Genomic DNA, 22,454 nt, shown 5'->3' with positions numbered 1-22,454 from the left:
TTTTCTTTGTTTGTTTTTACCGTCATATAAATTACTGCTTTCATTTTTAATATATTCTTTAAAATGTATTATATTTTTCAGTAATTTTACTGGATTCTGCCTATAATTAAAGCAAACAGGGGAAATCTGTAAAATACATCATTTCTCTTGATGTACACAGCATTTTCAGTTTTTGGGTAGTAAAAAAGTAAATCAGTTTCTTTCTGCAGTTTCACTGGTTAATATCTGTAATTTAACCAAAACCTGTAAAAATGCCTGAAAAATAATCTTACAAACACTTCCTGTTCTTTAACTTCTGCTGCTCCACTGGATGAAGGTTTTTTTTTTTTTTTTTTTACTGTTTCTGGCTCTAAATCCTCAGTTCTGGATGAATTTAATCGTCCTGCGAGCTGATTCCTCTCCCTGGATCATCATGAAAAGAGTCAGAGCTTCAGCGACTCTAATCTGAATAATTCTGCTCGTTCTTTCTGCCTCCGTGATACGGACGATGATTGGCAGCTCCGACACAAAAATATCAGCTCCACCATCAACTAAACCCACATTAGCTGAACTACTGTGCTGAGACGTGCTCGTGAAGCCGTGCACGTTGTCCTGTAGCTGCCGGGGTTTTATCTAAAGTGTGATTTACCCCAGAGGCAAGAGGAGACGTCAGACAGCCAATCAGCACTCAGCAGGTCTTCAGCATCACTTCCTGCCTGAAAGCAGCAAACTAGCATCCAGAAACAGCTTCCTGCTTTCACCCTCAGTCACACATCTTTATGTTTTCTCTCTCACCCTCACATCACCAAGGAGACGACCAGAGTTGGCCTGAAGCTGGAGGCCCTCGGTGGTAACCGCTCAGCAGGATGTTCTTTTTGTTGTGGATGGAGAGGGACAGCTCGTCCCCTCTGCATCACTAATAAACCCAGGAATACCGTTTGCAGTTTACACGTTGTAAGTTCTGAGTAATTGAAGTCATTGTGTGCGATTGTTGGTTTCAGATCAACGGCTTCAAACGCAGGAAATAATTATTTTAGCGTGGAGATGAAAGCCTCACAAACAGCCTTTTTAATTAGCGCTGTGTCTCCTGCTCAGCGCGGCTAATTAGCATCCACCATCCAGGACAAGGGATGCTGTGTGTGTGTAGGGGTTTGTGTTTTTGTGTGTGTGTGTGTGTGTGTGTAGGGGTTTGTTTATGTTTAAAGGTGTGTGTTTGTTTATGTTTAGGGGTGTGTGTTTGTTTAGAGGTATGTGTTTGTTTGTGTATGTGTGTTTGTTTAGAGGTGTGTTTGTGTAGGGGTTTGTGTTTGTTTGTGTGTTTGTGTAGGGGTTTGTGTTTGTTTGTGTGTTTGTGTAGGGGTTTGTGTTTGTTTGTGTGTTTGTGTAGGGGTTTGTGTTTGTTTGTGTGTTTGTGTGTTTGTGTAGGGGTTTGTGTTTGTGTGTTTGTGTAGGGGTTTGTGTTTGTTTGTGTGTTTGTGTGTTTGTGTAGGGGTTTGTTTGTTTGTTTGTGTGTTTGTGTGTTTGTGTAGGGGTTTGTTTGTTTGTTTGTGTGTTTGTGTGTTTGTGTAGGGGAGTGTGTTTGTTTATGTTTAGAGGTGTGTGTTTGTTTATGTTTGTGTGTTTATGTAGGAGTGTTTGTTTGTTTGTATAGGGGTGTGTTTGTGTGTTTGTGTAGGGGTTTGTTTATGTTCAGAGGTGTGTGTTTGTTTGTGTATGTTTAGAGGGGTGTGTTTGTGTGTTTGTGTGTTTGTGTGTTTGTGTAGGGGTTTGTGTTTGTGTGTTTGTGTGTTTGTGTAGGGGTTTGTGTTTGTTTGTGTGTTTGTGTGTTTGTGTAGGGGAGTGTGTTTGTTTATGTTTAGAGGTGTGTGTTTGTTTATGTTTGTGTGTTTATGTAGGAGTGTTTGTTTGTTTGTATAGGGGTGTGTTTGTGTGTTTGTGTAGGGGTTTGTTTATGTTCAGAGGTGTGTGTTTGTTTGTGTATGTTTAGAGGGGTGTGTTTGTGTGTTTCTGAAATTTCTGAAAATTTGCAAAACCTTCAAGAAGAAAATTCCAATAATTCCTTAAAAGTTTCCCCTAAACATTTTATTTTTAAAAAAATCCCAAGAAAATTCTGATGGCTGCTCGGTTGAGTTTTTACACAGAATTTTTAGTTTTTTATAGAATCTGGTCAGTGCAGAGTCCTTATTTGTGACAAACACTGAAAGTGATTTTGGTGTAATATCAGAATTCTCAGCTGAGATCTGTTTGTTTCACAGACGGAGCCGTTCATCACACAGGATTAGCTCATGGGAAAGTTAAAAATCCAACACTTCCTTCTGCTTTCTGGCTCTGATAAATTGTGTAAATGTGATTTTTTTGGTGCTTTTCAAACCAGCAGGTTTCTCTGTGACGGTTCTGTTTTTCCATCTCTGACTTGCCCGTTCTTCTGCTGGGTATTTTACATCCTCATCTGCTCTTTTGTCTTCCAGGAATGCCCCGGTTTGCCACCCAGCCGTCGGCGGCCTCGGTGCGTCTCGGGGACAGTCAGGTGATGGCCTGTGAGGTGAACTCAGATCTCGTGCCGTTCACCCGCTGGGAAAAAGACCGCCAGCCGCTGGAACTGAGCTCCAGACTGGTCCAGCTGCCCAGCGGAGCTCTGGTCGTCAGCAACGCCTCGGAGTCCGACGCCGGCTCCTACCGCTGCCTGGTGGAAAACGTGGGATCCTCCAAGTCCAGCGACGAGGCCCAGCTCCAGACGCTGCCAGGTAAACGAGGAAGGGGAGATAAAGGTGGGGTGTTGTTCATTAGGAGCCCTGATAGCTGCAGTTTCAGTCACAGAAGACGACGCTGAGTGAAGTGATGTCATCCTAACCAGGGATCCATACTGTCGATACCAGAACTGTTCTGCTACCAGAGCTCTGTTTGCTTTAACCCTCGTGTCGTCCTGCGGGTTAAAACTGACCCGTTTTAAAGTTTGAAAATGTGGAGAAAAAATGCATTTTCACAGTGGAACTTCTGATGTCCACATTTTATACATTTTTGGTGGAAAATGTTTTTGTTAAAAATGGTTAAAAACGTTCACCATTTTTTTTGTTGATTTTATGTGAATGTTCTTAAAGAAAATATTAGAAGTTTTACTGATATACACCCCGTGTCAAAAGCTTTGAGACGGGTTCTAATTTATTTGAATGAGAAAGTGTCTCAAAACTTTTGACGGGTGTATATGGAATCACTTTAGATTTTTTGGAAGATTTTTACTCATTTTTTGAAAATATTTACAAGCACTTTCTTTCCAAATTTGGTGGGATATTTTTTAAAATTCAGATTCTATAAAAAACTAAAAATTCTGTGTAAAAGCTCAACTGAGCAGCCATCAGAATTTTCTTGAGAATTTTAAAAAAATAAAACATTTAAGGGAAACTTTCATGGAATTATTGGAATTTTCTTCCTGAAGGTTTTGAAAATTTTCAGAAATTTGGGGAATTTTTTTGCTGAAGTTTGGATTTTTCCAGACAGGAAACTATATTTTTTGCTGTCCATAAATGAAGACAACAGGAGGGTTAAAACACAGACGTAGCTCATGGATCAGACGTTTCAGACACTGGATCTGATCAACCCTGTTAATCCTAACAGCGTTTACTCTGCCTGTCATCAGCTGTTACCTGCTAATCAAACCTTTCCACACCTTTGATCAGAGCTTTCACACTTTCGTACATCCTCTGGTGGCGTAAATTGAATTGAATCCATTCCAGTGCATCGTTTAATTACGCAGGAACACGGCGTTCTCTCCGGGTTGATCTTTACCTTTAGCCTGTCTGTGGTGAGAAACGGCTGAACGCTGGAAGGACTGGTCAGATTCCCGGTGGGGTTATCGGCGACGCTACAGTAACTCAGCTGCATCTCTGAAGGAGGCTGGATTCCTCTGTGGCGGTCTCGTCTCGCCCCTCCTCAGGTTTTATTTACTGAGTTGTTAAGCACCAGGCTCCTGCCAGCACTGAGGAGATATTAGAGGCCGTAAATCAGACCACAACAAGACCCGGCGGGGGGCTTCATCTCTCTGAGCATCCTCCAAAGATGAGGAAAACTTGGACACATAAAGAGAGAAAACTCATAAAGCTGTGGGAGGAAAGAGAAAGAAATTGACTTTGGATGCTGCCAGATGTTGAACATTTAGTTCTTTGTTTCACAACAAATCAGCTCTGGATCAGAGTAATCTGGGTGTTTCCCGGGAGACATTCACAGATTTCTTTTAATAAAAATCCTGATTTGAGCTTCATGGAGATGATCTGAGCTAAACTCAGTGATTTAAAATGGATGTTTACCAAAGTCCTGAATATGCTGGAGGATCTTATCAGCAGTTTGAGCTCCTAAAGCGATGAAGTTTCAGACTTCAGCATGGAGTTATTTTATCAGAGCGTTCCTGGTTTGGTGAACGTCTGACATCATCCAGGTCAACACAATCCTAAGAGCTTCAGTAGAATCAGATCAGCTTCAAACCAACTTTCCTTTATGTGGCATAATTACAAACATATGCAACCAGTAAGACCAGATCAAACTGAATCAGTCGATTAAAATCAATGAATGGAGCGGAGTAAAATAGTTTGAAGTACTGAAAGAGTCAAAAGAACAACAAAGTAAAATAAATGTGAAATATTAAGACAATAACACGTGTACGTTTTCAGGTTTTTCTTGAAAATATAAATGAAGGAACATTTGATTGAAAGAGGAAGTCTGATCCAAATCTTCTCCTTCTGGCTTTGATTGAGGAACCGTTAAAGCAGTTCTTCTGAGGATTTATTAGGCTTTGAGGTAGAATGAGAGCAGACGAGCCGAGATGACGCCATCCCATCCATAGAGTTCTAAACCAATCAGGAGTCCTGCTGATGGTTCTTGAAGATGTTTCATTTCTCATCCAAGAGGTTTCTTCAGTTGGAACTGACTGATGGGGAATCTCAGAGACATGTCGTCACCTCAGATTATACGGTTATTATAAAGCTTATACAGCTCGTCTTTGACCAGAGACACCACTCATCAGGTGTCCCTGGACGTTGAAGCTCCATGAACACCTGGAGTCCTCGCTGACCAGCCAGCTTCATGTCCTCTCACACCTCCAGGTATTTCAGTCTTTTGGCCCATAGCCATGTGATTAAAGAGTGATAATATGAACCTGGGACTCCATGTCAGTCCATTAGAACTGAAGGAACCTCTTTAATGAGAGGTGGAACGTCTTCAAGAACCAGAAGGCAAAGTTCAGATCTTCAGCACTGAGGGTCATTTAAGATTTAGTGTTTACACCCATAATGAAGAAGACCAGATTTAGTGTTTTACAGCTCTACTGGCCAGTCTTTAAGCCTGCTTTGTCCTTCCCTTCACTGTTTATCTGTTTCTGTTTTATTGGCAACAGAAAACAACAGCAGCAGCCTCCATGCTAGTGACCTACCAGCCTGAAAATGTCAAGTTTTACAGAGGATTTAGAGCGTGTCATGAGGCAGTCCTGCTAGTTTATCTGGTGCTTTATTCATTTCTAATCACACTGCTTGTCTCCTTGCACCCATCACTGTTTGAAGGGAAATCAAAGCTATATCCTACTCTCAGCTCTGCCTGTGATTGGTTTAAAGAAATACAAACCATCCAGAGTGTATTTTCCCGCTACAGCAGAGTAATAGTTTGGTTCAGCCCAGTCGTCATGTTAATCACATTAGACTAGCAAACTACCGTAACCCTAACCTTGTTTTTTTTCTCCCATCCACAGAAACTGCAGAAGACCGGAAGCTGGAGTTTCTGGTGCAGCCGTCTCCGGTGGCCAAAGTGACGGGCTCCAGCGTCCTGCTGCCATGCGTCGTCGCAGGTTTCCCTGCGCCGCACATCCGCTGGACGTTTGGAGACAAGCTGCTGGAGGAAAGGTACGAGCATCAAGTGCAACTTTAAATCTTTGCTGAATTTACACAAAACATTTAGAAACCAATGAAAAGCTGCAGGTTTCTGGAGACGTCTTTCTGCTTTTGCTTGTCTGGAAACCAATAGTTGCCAATAATTAGCAATGGTTGCTCAAAAGTCATAAACAGAAGTGGGGGAAATGTCCTATTCTTAGAGGCATCACGATTCAAATCTGAATCGATTCACAAACGTCCAGATTTTGATTATTTAAACCTGTTAAAGTAATACAGAAGGTTTTAAATAATGTGGAACTAAGAAGCGCGGTACACGTCGTCTCCGGGACATTTATGGGAAGCGCACCTGGAGCGGACACGCCGACACAGAGGAAAACAAACATGGCTGACCCCACCACCTTGCCGTCAGATCCCAACAGCTCCTTCTAGTTTAACAGCAGACGTGTGGAAACACTTTGGCTTCTACAGCGTCGCCGATGGACGTGAACTGGACCAGAGCCACGTTATATGGAAGCTGTGTCACACTAAAATAAAATACTTTAGCAGCACAACAAACATGAGAAGCCATGAAACTCGATTCCACCCGACGGCTACTACTGGTGCTACCGACCAGAGAACAGTCCAGGAAGCAAACAGAAAGCTGCCGTCCTCGTCTGAAAAGGTGAAGCAAATCTTTGTAGTTTGCACGCATTTCCATTAGTTTAATAAACTATAATGGAAATAAATTCAACTCTTGTTTCTTATTACAAATGCACTGTTTTTAAAAAATGCAAGTGATGACTTCAGTGAGACAAAAAGAAATGTGAAAAAGTGCATCAATATGCATAAATTAAAGATGCATCAATAGTCGTTTTGTAAGAGAATCGTAATCAGAGATTTCCAGCCCTCGTCGTAAACTCCTGAGCAGCTCTGGACTCTCCCACATCTTTTTAAAGCAGCAGACACTAATGCATCGCTCCTTTGTACCGGCGCCTCTGGCCTGCAGAAGCTAAACTGTTAGCGAGCTAAACTGTTAGCGGTGGTGTAAATGCTGTTCTGCCACTGCTACCCCAGAGCCCCGGGGGAGACCTGGACCTGCCAACGGAGCCGCTTCATCTGGGAGGCCGGGCGGCGGGGTTCCAGCAGAGGGGAAGTTCACAAATTAAGAGCCCAGACAGAGTGTCACAGCGCCTGTGCTCTCACTCCTCCGGCTCTCATTAGCTCGGCCGCTGCAGCTCAAATCCCTCGGAGAGAATCGCATCGGACACGGGAAGTTTGATTCTCACCAATTAAGAAAGCAGTTTGTTTATCTAGCCCCTGTGAGTGCCAGACTTGCAGAATAATAACTTTGCAACTGGCAGGGTGAGCGGAAAACAGCCAGGATAGAGGCTCATTCATCTAAATGCAGCTCGGAGTGGGACTTCCACCTTCAGTGAAATTAAATGTAAGGTCGTGGCTCTGCTAACCACCAGGCTCCGGTGTGGTGTGAGCCGGAATATCATTACACCTTCCAACCTCCAGCTCCGAGCTCCACAGCTCCAGCCTTAGAGGCCTGTGGAATCAGCAGTGAGCGGTTCAGACCTCCGGGGGGAGCTGGCTAAAAAGGTACTTATTAATCTACCTTGTATTAATTACAAAACAGTATCCAGCGTGCACGCCCTCCGTCCTCAGGGTGTTCCATTAGTAATTAGCAACCAGGAAGAGGACCCGATGCTCCAGCCTTCAGCGGAGGAATGGGACTGTGTGGCGAATACATTACCGAGAACGTTCCTTTGATTTTAATGCGACACTCACAATTAAAAAGAAGAGCTGTGGAATTTTCTCTTTCTCCTTGAAAGTGTCCCGTCCCTCCCAGGCATTACATGAGAGACAGAAGAGCTGCTGTCAATTAAAGCAGAACGGTGTGAGGAGACGGAGAATGGATCTGGTCTAATTGGTCTTTGGTGCACAAACACGGCCTTGAAAGAGACGAAGCCGTAGACATGAGATGGGAGTTGATGAAGACGTGTCAGAGCTGTCTGCTGGAGGCCGGGCGATGGATTATCACGTCCAGCTTCTGTCGCCGAGGCTTCAGCCCGTCTCTTGTTTTCTTTCTGTTTCCCTCCAAGTCTGACGAGGAGAATCAAGATGAAAGCCGTTTTTAGACACAACCTGATTCTTGGATGTCTAATTCTACCGACTGAATGAATGACTCACCAGAAACACTTTCAACTTTTTTAAAAGGACACAGTGGAGTCCTTCAGACATCTTCTCACATTGTGCCATCTGAAGGATTTCTGTCTTAAGTTCTTTTGCAGAGTCTTATTAGTGTGTAATTCATAACCTGTCAGAGGAAAGACGTTTGGTTCGTATCTCTCGTCCATATTTCCATGCAGGACTTAGCTGCTGCTGCTGCGAGTCTTTGATGTCAGCGTTGACAGATGGAGACAGAGCAAAGACCTGAAATGGAGCTTTAGAGCAGCTGGTTGTCTTATCAGTTGATGTCTCTCTGTTCTGTATCTGCCTCTTCCAGTCCACTCAGATGCTCTTGAATGAGTCTATCCAATGGTTTTCTCTGGTGGTCATTGTGTCCCACTGGGAATATTTAGACGACCAAAGATGTCACGAGAATTGATAGTTTGGTACAAAATCAATGCTGAAATTATGAGACCATGCTGAAACCAACAGTGCTGAACATACTGTGGAGGCTGTAGGTCCTGGAGATGCTAGACAACAACAACCACCTGTAGAATATTAGAGGCCAGTCCAGCTGCAGCAACACCGATTTACGGATTAAAATCACACCGAGTTGTCTACGAATGTATTCCGTTTTTTCATCCAATGATCAGGGAGACGGTATAGACAATGAACATCCAGAATGGAAACGCTGCTGCAGAACACGTGGAACAAAGTGATCAGACAAACATCTGGATTAGAGCTGCAACCGTTAATCAACTGTTATATGAAACAGGAACTGATAACTGATTCGTTGGTTTCATTAATTAGAATAATAAAACCTCAACCTCTCTGATTCCAGCCTCTTAAATGTGAATATTTCCTGGTTTCTGTCCTCCTCTATGACCGCAGACTGAAGGTCTTTGGGTTGTTGATGAAACCACACATTTATCGTCTCGGCCTTTTGAGACTTTTTCCAACATTTTCTGACATTTTATACAACAAACAAATAATTGATTAACAGAGAAAATAAACGACAGATTCATCCACAGTGAAAACCAGCTGAGGGATTTTTAGTTGTTTCTTAATGTTGACAGCATGTCGTATAACAACATTCACTATCAGTGTTTGGTTGTAGAAATGCTCCAGCACAGCGTCATAAAGGCTAATGTTAGCTTGTTTAGTTTATAATAAACTGGGTCCTGCTGATGAGGGTGTTAATTATAGACGTGCAGAAGGTTTGGATCAAACAACACTTCATGTTGAAGTGCATTTATATGATTCATTTCTTATTTTGTTGTTCAATTTGGTGTAGATTGTTGGAAATGATCAAATTTGAGGTATTTGTACCAAAGTTTCTAACATTGTGACCAATTCTAGCCAATAATCTTTCATATCCGTGTACTTTATTCACACAGTTTATACCGATCAAAGCTAGAACAGCTCATTTTCATGCCTGTTGCTCCTCATTTTTTGGTGATATCAGGTGGATGTTGTTGCATTTCACTGAAAAAAACACTACACAGGGATATTAAAGATTCATTTTTTGTACTTTCTTGTTTATACATAAAAATGAAATGCTGAAAAAAACAGAAACAAAACACTGTATTGGTAAAACATCGACAGTAATTCTGACTTTTGTGTTACTGCCCGGTATACTTTTATCCTCTCAGACCTTTTCATACAGTAGTATTAAGTTCTCTGTGGGGTAATCGTGCCTCTCGTGTGTCTCCGCTCTGCATCTTGACTGAAACATTGGTATTGCAGTGTGTGTTCCACTCTGACTGATCCTACTGTACCGTCCTGTTTGTGTATTCACCGGCGTCCTGATCCTTCGCCTCACATTCATTCAGGCTCAGAGCTCGTCTGCCGCCAAGGACACCGATCTCGCCATTTATTCTGATTAATCCCAGTGACAGAATATAGAGCACTTCAAGCTGTTCAGTCAACACGTTTAAAAAAGCATTGTGAGCCAGCGCCCTGCGTGTCCTCGCTATCGTCCCCGGGTGTCCTGATGACACTCATGAAAAGGACAGCCGTCTTTTGTTCTGGGGAGCATCACTCTATCACCTAATGGAATCCCCCAGCAGTCAATAAAACGGATGAATTATGCATGTCGGCCAGCAACAGGGAATAGACGGAGCATGTAAATCAGTCCTCTTCCACAGCCTCCTCCTCGTCTCCCTCCTCTCCTCCTCGTTTCCGAACATTCATTTAAATATGATTGTGTATATTGCGTTTCCTGGGGAATGTGTTTGCGTTGGACAGCAGAGCCACCAAGGCTTACACATGTCAAGCATAAAGACTCACGTCTGCCCTCGTTCACTCGGCTGTTTCTAGGTGACAGAAGGAAATAAATACGAGCATAAACGTGGAAACGCAGCGCCACACTGCTGTCCACTTTATCGAAGACCGGAGTGACACAAAGAGAACGATAAATGGTAGAGCAGCAGTAAGAGGCCACAAACGTTTGTAATGTTCAGATCCAAGTTCAACCTGGTTCACCTTTTAGAAAGCAGTTAAAAAGATCTTCTTCTGTTTTTCTCTTTATAACAGATCTCCCTCTAATGTACGCTCAGACAGCAGCAGGAGAGGCTGTGAAAAAGTTAAGAATGTGTGAATAAATAAGCACATCCCATGGAAATATTGGCTTTTTGGACATATTTTGGCCAGAAAACATTTGATCCTCTCTGATGCAGTTCCTACAGATAAAGAGTGGTTTCTTTTATACTTCAGGAGGGTCTTTCTATGTCTTTGTAAACGTGTTTCTAATTACAGGGAGAACAGAGCCAGTGTTCCACTAAGTCTGATAAACATTCAGAAATGTAAAATATGTCTCTGTATAAATAAACATCTATGGACAGTGAAGTGATAAATAAATGATAGATGAACATTTAGTGGAGCTGAAATATATTTAAAACGATTCTCTCCAAAAACTCATTTGTAAATGGTATATATTACCATAAATAAATAAATGTGTTGTTGTTGTTAAACCCACAGTTTGTTTTTAATGTGTTCTTATATTTTCCTTTGCAGCAGAATAATCTGGACGTATAAATATAAATATATGGAATATTCTGCTGTGGAAAATGTAAACTGAAAAAACAAAACTAGTTTTACCTCCTTTAGCAGAAATCACTTCTCTTAAAGGTTCTGCTTCATTCACAGTATAATAAAATCAATGAGAACATCAGAGGTGGTTCTTCTCATTCATCTGGAACCTTATTCTAGTTAGATGCTGCTGAAGCTGTGATTAGTGACTGATCAGTTTTCTATTATTATTACTTACTGAGATCATGACAACAAAATGTTAAATTAACGTACCAGGTGTTTGAGTGTATCTACCTTTACCCACTGATGCTGTTTTAAAAAGGATCAGATGTTGTGTTGTTCAGATATTTGGATGTTTTTACTCTTGATCTGATCATTTATTATTTTCTGTCTGTGCATATCCGACACCATTTTCCTGGATGATAATAATAATAATAGCAGATCAGCTGTAGCACCTCTGACTGTTTACTGCAGAGAGCATGCTGGTGGTTTAGCCCGTAAAGGACCCTGATGGAGACTGTTGATGAGACTTGCTGATGTTAGGCTGTGAATAAGCGCTATATTAAGCCAGGAGAAGCTGGGAAAGCATTCATAACTCTCAGGAGAACATCAGACTTTGATTTTCATGACAGCAGTTGTAGGTAAAGAATCAGGCGTATGTTGATACTGATCAGTTAAAAATTCCAAAGATTTACCCCGATCCTGATCTGAGGATCTGTCTTAAGACATCCATCCATCCATCCATCCATCCATCCATCCATCCCTCCATCCATCCATCTATCATCCATCCATCCATCCCTCCATCCATCCATCCATCCATCCATCCATCCATCCATTCATCCATTCATCCATCCATCTTCCTCTTATCCGAGGTCGGGTCGTAGAGGCAGCAGATGAAGCAGGTCATTCCAGATGTTCCTCCTGCCAGTAACACTTTCCAGCTCTTCCTGGAGGATCAGAAGCAGATGTCCAAACCATCTCCACTGGTTCCTTCAGAGGTGAAGGATCAGCAGCTCTACTCTGAGCTCCCTCCAGATGTCTGATCTTCTCCTCCTATCTCTAAGGTTGAGCCCAGACACCCTACAGAGGAAGCTCATTTCAGACGCTTGTATCCATGATCTCATTCTTTGGGTCACTACCCAGAGCTCATGACCATAGGTGAGGGTTGGAACGTAGATGGATGGTAAACTGAGATCTTCTCCTTGTAGCTCAGCTCCCTCTCTTCACCACGACGTTTCGGTATGACGCCTTCATTACTGCTGATGCTTCACCAATCCTCCTGTCCATCTCTAGCTCCATTTTCCCATCACTGGTGAACAAGATCCTCAGAATCCACTGGTTTCCATCACAGATCCATGGCCTCAGACTTGGAGGTTCTGATCCTCATGTCTTGGGCGTCTACTGAAATATGCTGACAAAATCCTCAGCTTCCATTTGGTGCCCTTCATTTGAAACCAGCTGCATGACATTGTGTAGATCTCAGTCCTGTGTTTAGGATGGTGGTTTGTGTTAAAGTGATCTCTGTGTGGATGGAAGGACTGCAGCTTTCACTGTAGAGCATCGTATTAAAAGAATCAACGTCCTGTTTCCCCTCAGACTGATTTTAGTGTTGTGGCTGCTCGGTTGGATGTCATGTGTGCGTGTAACGGTACTGCTGTGTGTTGTTGTTGTGAGACTGTCAGCAGACGACAGATGTTTTGCAGCGAGGCGTCTTGTGATGATGTGGAATTCAGAAACCACCAGCGCTTTAATAACGGTGTGAAGATGGACACGCAGAAGAATGGATTCTGCTGCTCTTGAAAACGGCAGCGTTACCGAGCAAATGCCCCGCCATTTAAATCTCCATCTAAGCTAACGGTCCTTCAGAGGCAATCATCCGTAATTGTCTGTTGTTTGGAGTGAAGTCATGAAGCCACACTCTAAACTGTGACCCTGCTTGGTTCTTCTCGCCCCTCTAAGTGCGGTCGTTAACACCCACACCGTCATTGATTTTTGAGATTCTCTGGTCATGTTTAAACTTTATGGGTTTATGCTCTTTATGTGTTGTTTTCAAACAGCACAGAAAATGACCAGAGCAGTGAAAATATGGGCAGAGTCTGGACCTTTCAGCTGCAGAGGCTAGAAAAGAGATCCAACCTGCTAATGTTAATGGATTATGGATTTTCATTGCACCTTCCTACACGCTATTAGTGAGGCTCACTTTAATTCTGTTTCAGTTATTTGGTCCCATTTCACAATAGAAGTCCTCTCAGGGCGCTTCGTGTGGTCAGGTGGAGACCTTACAGCTTTACATTACAGAGAGAAACTCACTGACTTCCTTTGAACAAGAAAAAATCTCTTTTAACTGCAGTGAACTTGAACAGAACCAGACTGAAGGTGGGCGTCTGTCTGTTTCAGCCGGTTCTGCTGTGAGAAGAAGAGCAGGAAGAACAAACAGGAGAACCCTCTCTGAATGCTGATGTAGCTTTTTTATCTGGAGCTTCACAAACGCTGAACGCTTCCAGTTCTGGCAAACCAGTCATTGCTGGTAAACATAAAAAAAACTGCTGCACCAGTTTGAGAACATCACCACAGAGGTCCAACAGAGAGAGACTTACCTGCTGCTGATTGATGGATTAAGTAGCACTCATTGAGAAGTTTAACCCTGATGTTTAACCCGTTTTAAGGTTTGAAAATGTAGAAAAAATGTAGATTTTCACAGTGAAACTTCTGAACTTTGGGGAAATTTTTGAACGTTTTTTGTTGGTAAAAAAGAAATGTTAAAAATATTTCTTTAAGAACATTCACATAAAAATCAACCAAAATCCAGCGAAATTCGCTGGATTTTGGTTGATTTTATGTGAATGTTCTTAAAGAAAATATCAGAAGTTTTAGTGATATGTATGTAATCACTATAGATGACTTTAGGATTTTTTTTGAAGATTTTTACTCATCTTTTAAAACTACTTACAAGAATTTTCTTGCCAAATTTGGGGGATTTTTTTAAAATAAAACATTTAAGGGAAGCTTTTAAGGAATTATTGGAATTTTCTTCCTGAAGGTTTTGCAAATTTTCAGAAATTTGGGGGATTTTTCTGCTGAATTTTTGGATCTTTTTCAGACAAGGAAATATTTTGGTGCCTGTAAATGAAGACAACAGGAGGATTAAATCAGTCAAACATAAATCTGCTGTAATTTAGCTCCAGATCTTTGCAGAAGCATGACTTTAAATCAAAGTGAGTATTTGTGGTTTTAGACGCTGACAGTCTGCATATTGTCTCTTACAGCATAAAATAAGTCCCATGCAAACTTCAGTGAGCCTCTTCAGCAGACGTTATGTCCGTATACGTCCTGTTTACGGGCTTTATGACCCGGTTCACTGCTGTAATGCTGTAGACGTGACAAAGCATGAGGGCAGACGGGGTTTCTGTGGCTTCAGGCTCCCAGAGGGCCCAGCAGAACCATCTTAAAGTACATTACTGGAGTTATGGGCTGCAGACTGCGCTGTAATATGCTCTAATCAAACGATCCGGTTATTCTCGTGGATCCTGAGGAAACAGAGCAAATAAAGTCAGGTATGCAAGGCTTGTTTTCTGTCTGGAGGGCTCTGCAGGTTTCCATTATGAGCCAGAGGAAAATAAAAGAATGTTTGGGTGGTTGAGTCATCTGAGGAGCTCCACTTTGGTTTCATTAATCACTGGCAGTAATTTATATTTCATTACTTATGCATTTTTTCTTCTCTTTCCTCTTCTTTGTCTCTTACGTTTGCTTTTTCAAGCCTCATATCAGAGCAGGTTTGAGTAAAGAAGCAAAGAGCTTTGGAAGAAAGAGAAGTATTTCCAACCTACTGTCTGCCTTCCTGGTCTGTAAAATGAAGCTCCTCTGGTTCCTTCACACCTCCAACATGTCTCCTATTCGTTCAGCTGTTCTGATTATGTTCTGGTGAAACCAGTTTGTGTTCTCTTTGAACCACAGCACCTGTGGATCGTTGTTTTTAAGGTGTGTCGCCGTGCAGAGAGGGAGGCGGTGAAGAGGCAATTTATTCTGAAAGCAAAAAGCGGTGGAACTAAGAGAAGTTGAAGCTTCTCCTCCATCCATTAATAATGAATCGGCCTTTGTTGTTGTGACACCAGTGATTCCTGCTCCTGACCTGAGCCCAGCGCTGTCACACCGCTGATAGCATCAACACTCACAGAGCCACAGATCCTCCTCATCCACAGCCTCTCCTCAGGTGTGCTGACCTTCCAGCGGTCTGTTGCAGAAGGCTGAGTCACCGCTCACACAAACCTCATGTCCTCCACCTCCTCTGAAGCCTTCAGCAGCTGAACGGAGGCCTCGACACGCCGACAGAGCGTTCTGAACACCTTTACCAGGGCGGTCCCACATAGAGCCCAGGGACGATGTGTGGTTGTTCTTTGAGAGGTTTTTAGAGAGAACGGTCAGAATCTACACGTTTTTCTGACAGGTTCAGCACAGAAGCAGCTTCCAGATGTGGGATTTGTAGCACTGCTGCTTCTTTTTACTCACAGTTATGTGACAATCGGTGTAAATTTGTCTTTCTGTGAATCCTTCTGTTAGTAACATTATTCAAAAACGGACTAACAGATTTGGATGAAATTCATTTTTTAGTAAAGTTGCTATCAGACAGACAGACGCTGATCCTATCAAATGTTTAGAACTGTGACTAATTCCTACTTTTTAAAGAAAATTTTAATAATTTGAAGACATTTTCAAGTCATTTTGGATCCATTTTTAGTAATTTTTTTTAGCCCTTCTCAGCCATCCTAGACCATTAACTCATCTTAGAGTTTGAACAGTTAAGGAGGATTTTTTGAGCATATTCTGGACTAATTGGAGTCATTTTTAGTCTTTTTGAACATGTTTAAGGTCATTTTTGACAACATTTAGGGAACATACTTATTTTCTGAGGTCAGATTTGAGTCATTTTGGACATTTTTATTGTTTTCGGTCATTTTTGGAACCCTTCTAAGCCGTCCTACATGTTTAACTCGTTTTGGACAGATTGTGGACAGGAAAAGAGGATTTTCTGAGTAAGTTCTGGACAAATTTCTAATAATTTTGGACAAATGTGGAGATTTGTTACAGATTTCTGTATCACGCCAGATATCGGCACTGTAACCATGACAACAAATGAACACTACATCAGCTGATTGTGATCCATGAGGGCCGGATTGGATCCTCTGGAGGACCGCTTTTGGCCCGTGGGCCTCATGTTGGACCTCCCTGTCCTACAGAGACAGTGAAGCTAATCGTTGTAGCTCGTCTGTTTGTTCCTCACTGCTGGAATGACAGCTGATGGAGGAGGCGGCTCATTGAACTCCTCTTTGTGGCTCTTTGCAGGTGAATCCAGATAATTAGAGTCTCACTTACCGCCGTTTTCCCATCGAGGACCTTCAGCTGACACGCGACTCATCCTTCATATTTTTACAGCCGACACTTAGTCTTCCTTTAGATGACCACAGGAGGAGCAGGCTTCCTGGCTGCAGTTCGTTCAGCTCCTCCTGGTCTTTAGAACAGCCTGGTTTAGCTGCTGGATTCTCAGATCGACTCGCTCTGAGCAGAATGAGAAATGGCCGGTGTTTGTGTGTTTCTCTTTGAAATGAAAGAGGAATGTGTCGATGCCTTTTACGGAGCTGCAGCACTGAAGGCCGGAGTGTGAATGGTTGTCTTGGTGAGACTCTGCAGGAATGCTCGGCACAGAGAACCAGGAAAGTCTTTCAGAGGCTCCCAGCAGAACGCCCTGCTCTCTGTCGTTCAGGGGAAGTAATCAATGTACAGCAAGACGTTTGGCATTTTCTCTCATTCTGCTGCTTTCTGCAGTCTGAGAACCAAAAGGAAACGGCAGCGTTTCTTCATGTTTGCCATCTTTCCCCACCCTGAGGACCTGGAGCGTTCTGCTGATTGAACCGGTTCTTACCTGTGTGTGTTTTCTTTCTGATGTAACGTTCTGCTGTCAGAACGACTCCAGGTGCAGGTTTTATTGATCTGGGATTAACTCGTGTTTACTGTAAATCTGAATGCTTCTTTCTTGTCCTGGATTTAAAACCAGATCTGCTTAGATGTTAGGAATGGTTGGTAACTACAGCTATGCAGGGATTTCTGTAGGTTTTATGCAGTACTACTGTCTCTGTAAGGCAGGGCTGTCCAACATGAGGCCCGTGGTCCAAAAGTGGTCCTCCAGAGGGTCCAATCCGGTCCTCAAAGTGTAAAAATTACAGAGAAGACATTAACTGAAGATTGTAAATTAGTAAAACTATAAATTTAAAATCATTTCTAGACCATGACAAGTTGTTTGGATCAGAAAGTAAAATACTAGATTGTTCTTTACTCTTTACTCATTTTGTGTCTCATTTTTGTAATATTTTCTCATTTTTTTCCATTTTGTGTTTCACTTTATTCATTGTTTTGTGTATAGTTTTTATCGTTTTGTGTTTTTTGTTTTATTTTTGTTGTTTGTCCATTTTTTTTATCATTTTGTGTCTCGCTTTTGTCATTTTTTTGCCACATTTGTGTCATTCATGTAATTTTTTGTCATTTGTCCATTTTCTGGCGCTTTGTAACTTTTTTGTTTAATTTTTTGTCTCTTTGTTTTGTTTGTGTTTGTCCGTTTTTTGTTGTTTTGTGTCTCATTTTTGTAATATTTTGTCTTGTTTTTGTTGTGTTTTGTCAGATTTTTCCATATTGATAATAAAGTAAATCCTCCATGGTTCCAGGTGACTAAATGTTGTGTTTCTTTGTAGACACTCTGTGATCTGGAAGCTGTAATGTGGAAATGATAAACTGAGGATGAATGTGGATGAAACTGAACTGATTTTTCTTAATGTCAGGTTGTTCATGATGTTTAGTAAAAAGATAATTCCTTAAATGTGAACATTTTTGCACTAAATCAAAGGAAGGTTATTTTTGGGTTATTCTCCTGTGGGTTTTACTGGTTTTACTGGAGGTCAAACTGGGCTGAATGTGGAACCTGGACTAAGATGATTTTGACTCTCCTGGTCTTAAAGAATCTGTAAAACGTCTTTGCTTCAATCGTGGGTTTTTGCTGGCGGTGATACCAGGCTTCACAGTCTACAGTTCTTTCCTAAAATGGGAGTTCTTTCCTTGTTTCCTGGTGAGGCTGAGAGCTTTCTGAAAGTGCAGCCACTGTATTATCTTCAGTCCAAGCCTTTTATCAGACGAGTCCAGCAATAATGAATCTGTTGAGGCTTCTAAAGCTAATCGTGTATTCCACCCCTACACTGTGAGTGGAACAGTGATGTCATCACGGCGACAGCAGGTCCAGAGCCGATCCAACGCTCCGTCCAGCACCGGACAGATGGTCTGAAACCGCAGCGCTGCCAAACCAGCACCGGTCAGGGACAGAAACCAGGGGCTGGAGTGTTAAATCTATCTGGTCAGCAGTTTGTTCAGAGCTGGATCGACCTCCAGCGTGGGGTTGTTTTGCTCTTTAGCTCGGCGTGGCTCCTCTTTTATGCGCTGATCTTCTGTCTCTGGTTTTCTCTGGACTTCTATCTCCTTCAGCCGACCCGCTGATCCTCTTTTCTCTCCTTCTGAATGCGGCTCTCTCTCTCTCTCAGCTATTGATTGCTGTTTTCTTGCCGCTCGGCCTCAGTCCTGCTCCCATCATGCTTTGCTGCTCGCTGAATCGAGCCACAGACGGCGTCCCTGTGGGACTATTGGGGGAAATCAAAGATGGACTGTTAGAAATGGAGGAGGGTCGCTGGTTCAGAGAGAGGCTACAAACACATGTGGTTCTACTGCGGGATCAGCCGTTAATATTTTACAGTAATAAAGACCTTCTGAAGAGCACAAGAAAACCTTTGAGTTACAGCGTGTAAATGTGTGTTTGAATGGAGGAAAAGATCCACGTTTGTGATGATTTGAAGACAAAATATTTAATTTGAAGCTGAAGTATGTACAGCCTGTGTGAGGAGAGGACATTTCTCAGTCTGCTTGGTGGTTGTTGGAGTTATTATAAGGAATATTTTTCTTTGGATTCTGCTCCTGTTAATACTGAATATATATAAACAGGAGCACTGGTTGGTTCTACATACATACCTACATTTCTAATTAGTGTTCATGCTTATTAGCCTGTGTGAGGAGAGGACATTTCTCAGTCTGCTTGGTGGTTGTTGGTGTTATTCTGATGAATGTTTTTCTTTTGGCTGCTACCAGGAACGTTTGTGTGTGACGCTGTAGATGCCTGTCAGCCCTTTTTAATTATCAGCTGATGAAAGAAAATGAAAACATTTGTTTAGGCGATGAAACAACGGCTGCGTTGTCGCCGAGCACGTTCCAGCTGCAGCGCTGCGAAATAAAACATGCTGACATCTGTCCTCTGTAAAGAATCACACCAGGTCATGTTTTATTCCTGCTTCACTCCAGTGCTCATAAAAACCAGCCGCCTTAAATCATCACCGCTAAGAAGAAGCTGCAAATTGCTTCTTTTCTTTGTTTTTCTGGGCGGTTGAACTGCTTTTAGCATGTTTTATTTATTCAGCCGAGTCAGTGTGAGGTGACAGAGATGTGGAGTCAGACTGAGGTCAGTGGGGGGGGCATGGAGGGTTCAGCTCAGAGCTTTGGAAAGAGGCTGCAAGATGTTTTACAGATTCTTCTATTATTTTTTTTTTAATTTATAGTTTTACTAATTTACAGTCTGCAGTTAATGTCTTCTCTGTAATTTTTCCACTCTGAGGACCTGATCAGACCCTCTGGAGGACCACTTTTGGACCACGGGCCTCATGTTGGACACTCTGGTTTAGACATTAATCCAAATTAATGTCGTTTTTTTTGGGGTCTTTAGTTCCTGCGTGTGATATGGACAGTTTTACGTTTAGAAAAGCCCTGAATAATTCCAGTTTATTAAAAAAATCAGTCAGATTACCTCATTTTCTTTCTTCTTTTCCTCTTTTTCTGTCCTTCAGCGAGGGTCGTGTGGAAATGCTGGGTGGAGGAAGTCTGCAGATCTACAACCTCACAGAGGAGGACGGTGGCATCTACACCTGCGTGGCTGAAAACTCTAACAGCAGCATGGAAGCTCAGGCCCAGCTCACAATACAAGGTACAATCATTAACACACACCACCTGATTTCTCCTCCACAACCAGAGGAATAAATCCTACCAGCACCAAAGTCACTCATCAGAAGTCCAGCGTACCCTCTGAATCAGACCACAGGATGTGAACGCCTCATCCTGGCCAATATCTGAGCATATTAATGGTTTATTGTTTGGAGCAGACTCCAAACCAGGTGAAATGAACACACAGATTGGAAATTAGCTGGAAGCAGCTGCATTAGTTACTGAAGGAGGCCAGTCTCTCCAGGTTAGCCTTCCATCACTGAAAACACTTTCATTTCATCTTATTATGTTTGGGAATGAGCTTATTAAAAGCCCTCTGGACTCGTATCCCAGACGTGAAACAGAAGCTGCTGAGAGTTTAGCTGGAAATGAAACGAGGTGTATTTCTGAATGCAAACGATGCAGAGGAAGCCGAGCTGTGCAGAGATAAGCTGCTCGCTGTGAAACCGGAGATGTTCTGTACAGCGAATATTCTGCATTTTAGACAGCGTGTGAAGTGTTTGTGCTTGTTTATGTCTGCTTCTCTACATAAAACCAGAAGGATCTGAGCTGCATATAAAGATAAAGATGAACCGCAGATCTAGAGGAGACTGTTTAGAAGCCAAAGACACACAAACAGTACTGCAGCTCACTTTATATTCCTCATTATGTGCCAGAATACATTTAAATACACTTGTTTTTACAGATTAAACATTGAGTCTGTTGCTGTTTTTTCACTCCTGTCACATTTTTACTCGCTGTGGAAACATTGTGAACATGGAAAGAACTACAGAAATGTTTAAAGTACAATAAATCATTTAAAAGCTGAATTTCTTTGATTAAAAATGGAATTATTGCATGCAGCTTCACCAAATGTTGCCTCCACATGTTATAGATCATTTTCTACCTACACTGCTTTATGCTGTCTGCTCTGTGGAAACACTGCCTGCACTTCAGTCCCACAGCTTTTAACCACATCACCTTTAATAAGTTCTTCTTAGTCATGCTAAAGAGCACAGGTCTTTGCAGAACATGATGAGAGAATGTAGAATAAAGTGATTTTGATTCAATATCCCCTTTTTCAGCTCAGAAAACAAGTTTTCTGATGGTCAGTGGATTAGTTCAGAGACTGATCAGCTGGTTATGAGGTTCAGAGGTTGGTCAATTGTTAATAACACACATAATAATCAGTATTTTTCTGTCAGCTGGATTTCTGTTCTGTGTTCTAATGCTGTGTCTAGAACTGTGTTAGCTAATGGTGTTAAAGGCTCAGTGATGGTCAGAAAACCTTTATGCAGTTATGTTAGCACATGGATAAAAGGGGGAGATTTACTGGATGAGCCCAAACTTTAGAACAATAGTGTATATTTTTACTATATTTTACTATATTTTTACTAATAATGATACATTTTTTTGTAAGCACCTTTCTTGATACCCAAGGTCTCTTTACAGGAAAAATAAATGCAGCAATTTGTTTTAATACATTTTTACTGCATTTTAAATATATTTTTAATATATTTTTTCTGTATTTTTGCTATATTTTTACTGTATTTTTATGTTATTTGTGCTATATTTTTACTACATTTTTTATATTTTTACTGTATTTTTTCTATATTTTACTGTAGTTTTACTATATTTTTTACTGTATTTTTGCTATATTTTACTGTAGTTTATTATATTTTTACTCTATTTTTTCTATATTTTTACTGTAGTTTTACTAGATTTTTTACTCTATTTTTTCTATATTTTTACTGTAGTTTTACTAGATTTTTTACTCTATTTTTTCTATATTTTTACTGTAGTTTTACTAGATTTTTTACTGTATTTTTTCTATATTTTTACTGTAGTTTTACTAGATTTTTACTGTATTTTTTCTATATTTTACTGTAGTTTTACTAGATTTTTTACTGTATTTTTTTCTATATTTTTACTGTAGTTTTACTAGATTTTTTACTGTATTTCTTCTATATTTTTACTGTAGTTTTACTAGATTTTTTTACTGTATTTTTTTCTATATTTTACTGTAGTTTTACTAGATTTTTTACTGTATTTTTTCTATATTTTTACTGTAGTTTTACTAGATTTTTTACTGTATTTTTCTATATTTTTACTGTAGTTTTGCTATATTTTTACTGTATTTTTTCTATATTTTTTCTATATTTTTGCTATATTTTTTACTGTATTTTTTCTATATTTTACTGCATTTTATTTTTATATTTTATTACACCACCGTTGAACTTTGGGGTCACTTAGACGTGTCCTTATTGTTGAACGAAACCCCAAACTTTTGAAGATTTGTGTAGGTCAAAGTTGTTTAAATGTGCAAGGTTAGAACAACAAACTGAACACATTATGCCCATTATT

General features: G+C 41.2%; 1 protein-coding gene across 1 annotated transcript in view; it reads left to right on the top strand.

Annotated features, from left to right (window-relative positions):
* neo1a (neogenin 1a) overlaps positions 1-22,454 on the top strand; it is a 222,098-nt gene that overhangs the window by 111,223 nt on the left and 88,421 nt on the right. Inside the window, 3 exon segments of the mRNA XM_051937001.1 lie at positions 2,448-2,723; positions 5,711-5,861; positions 19,958-20,094. Coding sequence (XP_051792961.1) covers positions 2,448-2,723; positions 5,711-5,861; positions 19,958-20,094 — 564 coding nt within the window.

The sequence above is a fragment of the Acanthochromis polyacanthus genome, chromosome 2 (assembly GCF_021347895.1).
Source record: "Acanthochromis polyacanthus isolate Apoly-LR-REF ecotype Palm Island chromosome 2, KAUST_Apoly_ChrSc, whole genome shotgun sequence".
NCBI lineage: Eukaryota > Metazoa > Chordata > Actinopteri > Pomacentridae > Acanthochromis > Acanthochromis polyacanthus.
The sequence above is the reverse complement of the archived record's forward strand: the minus strand, read 5'-3'. Positions and strand labels throughout refer to the sequence as shown.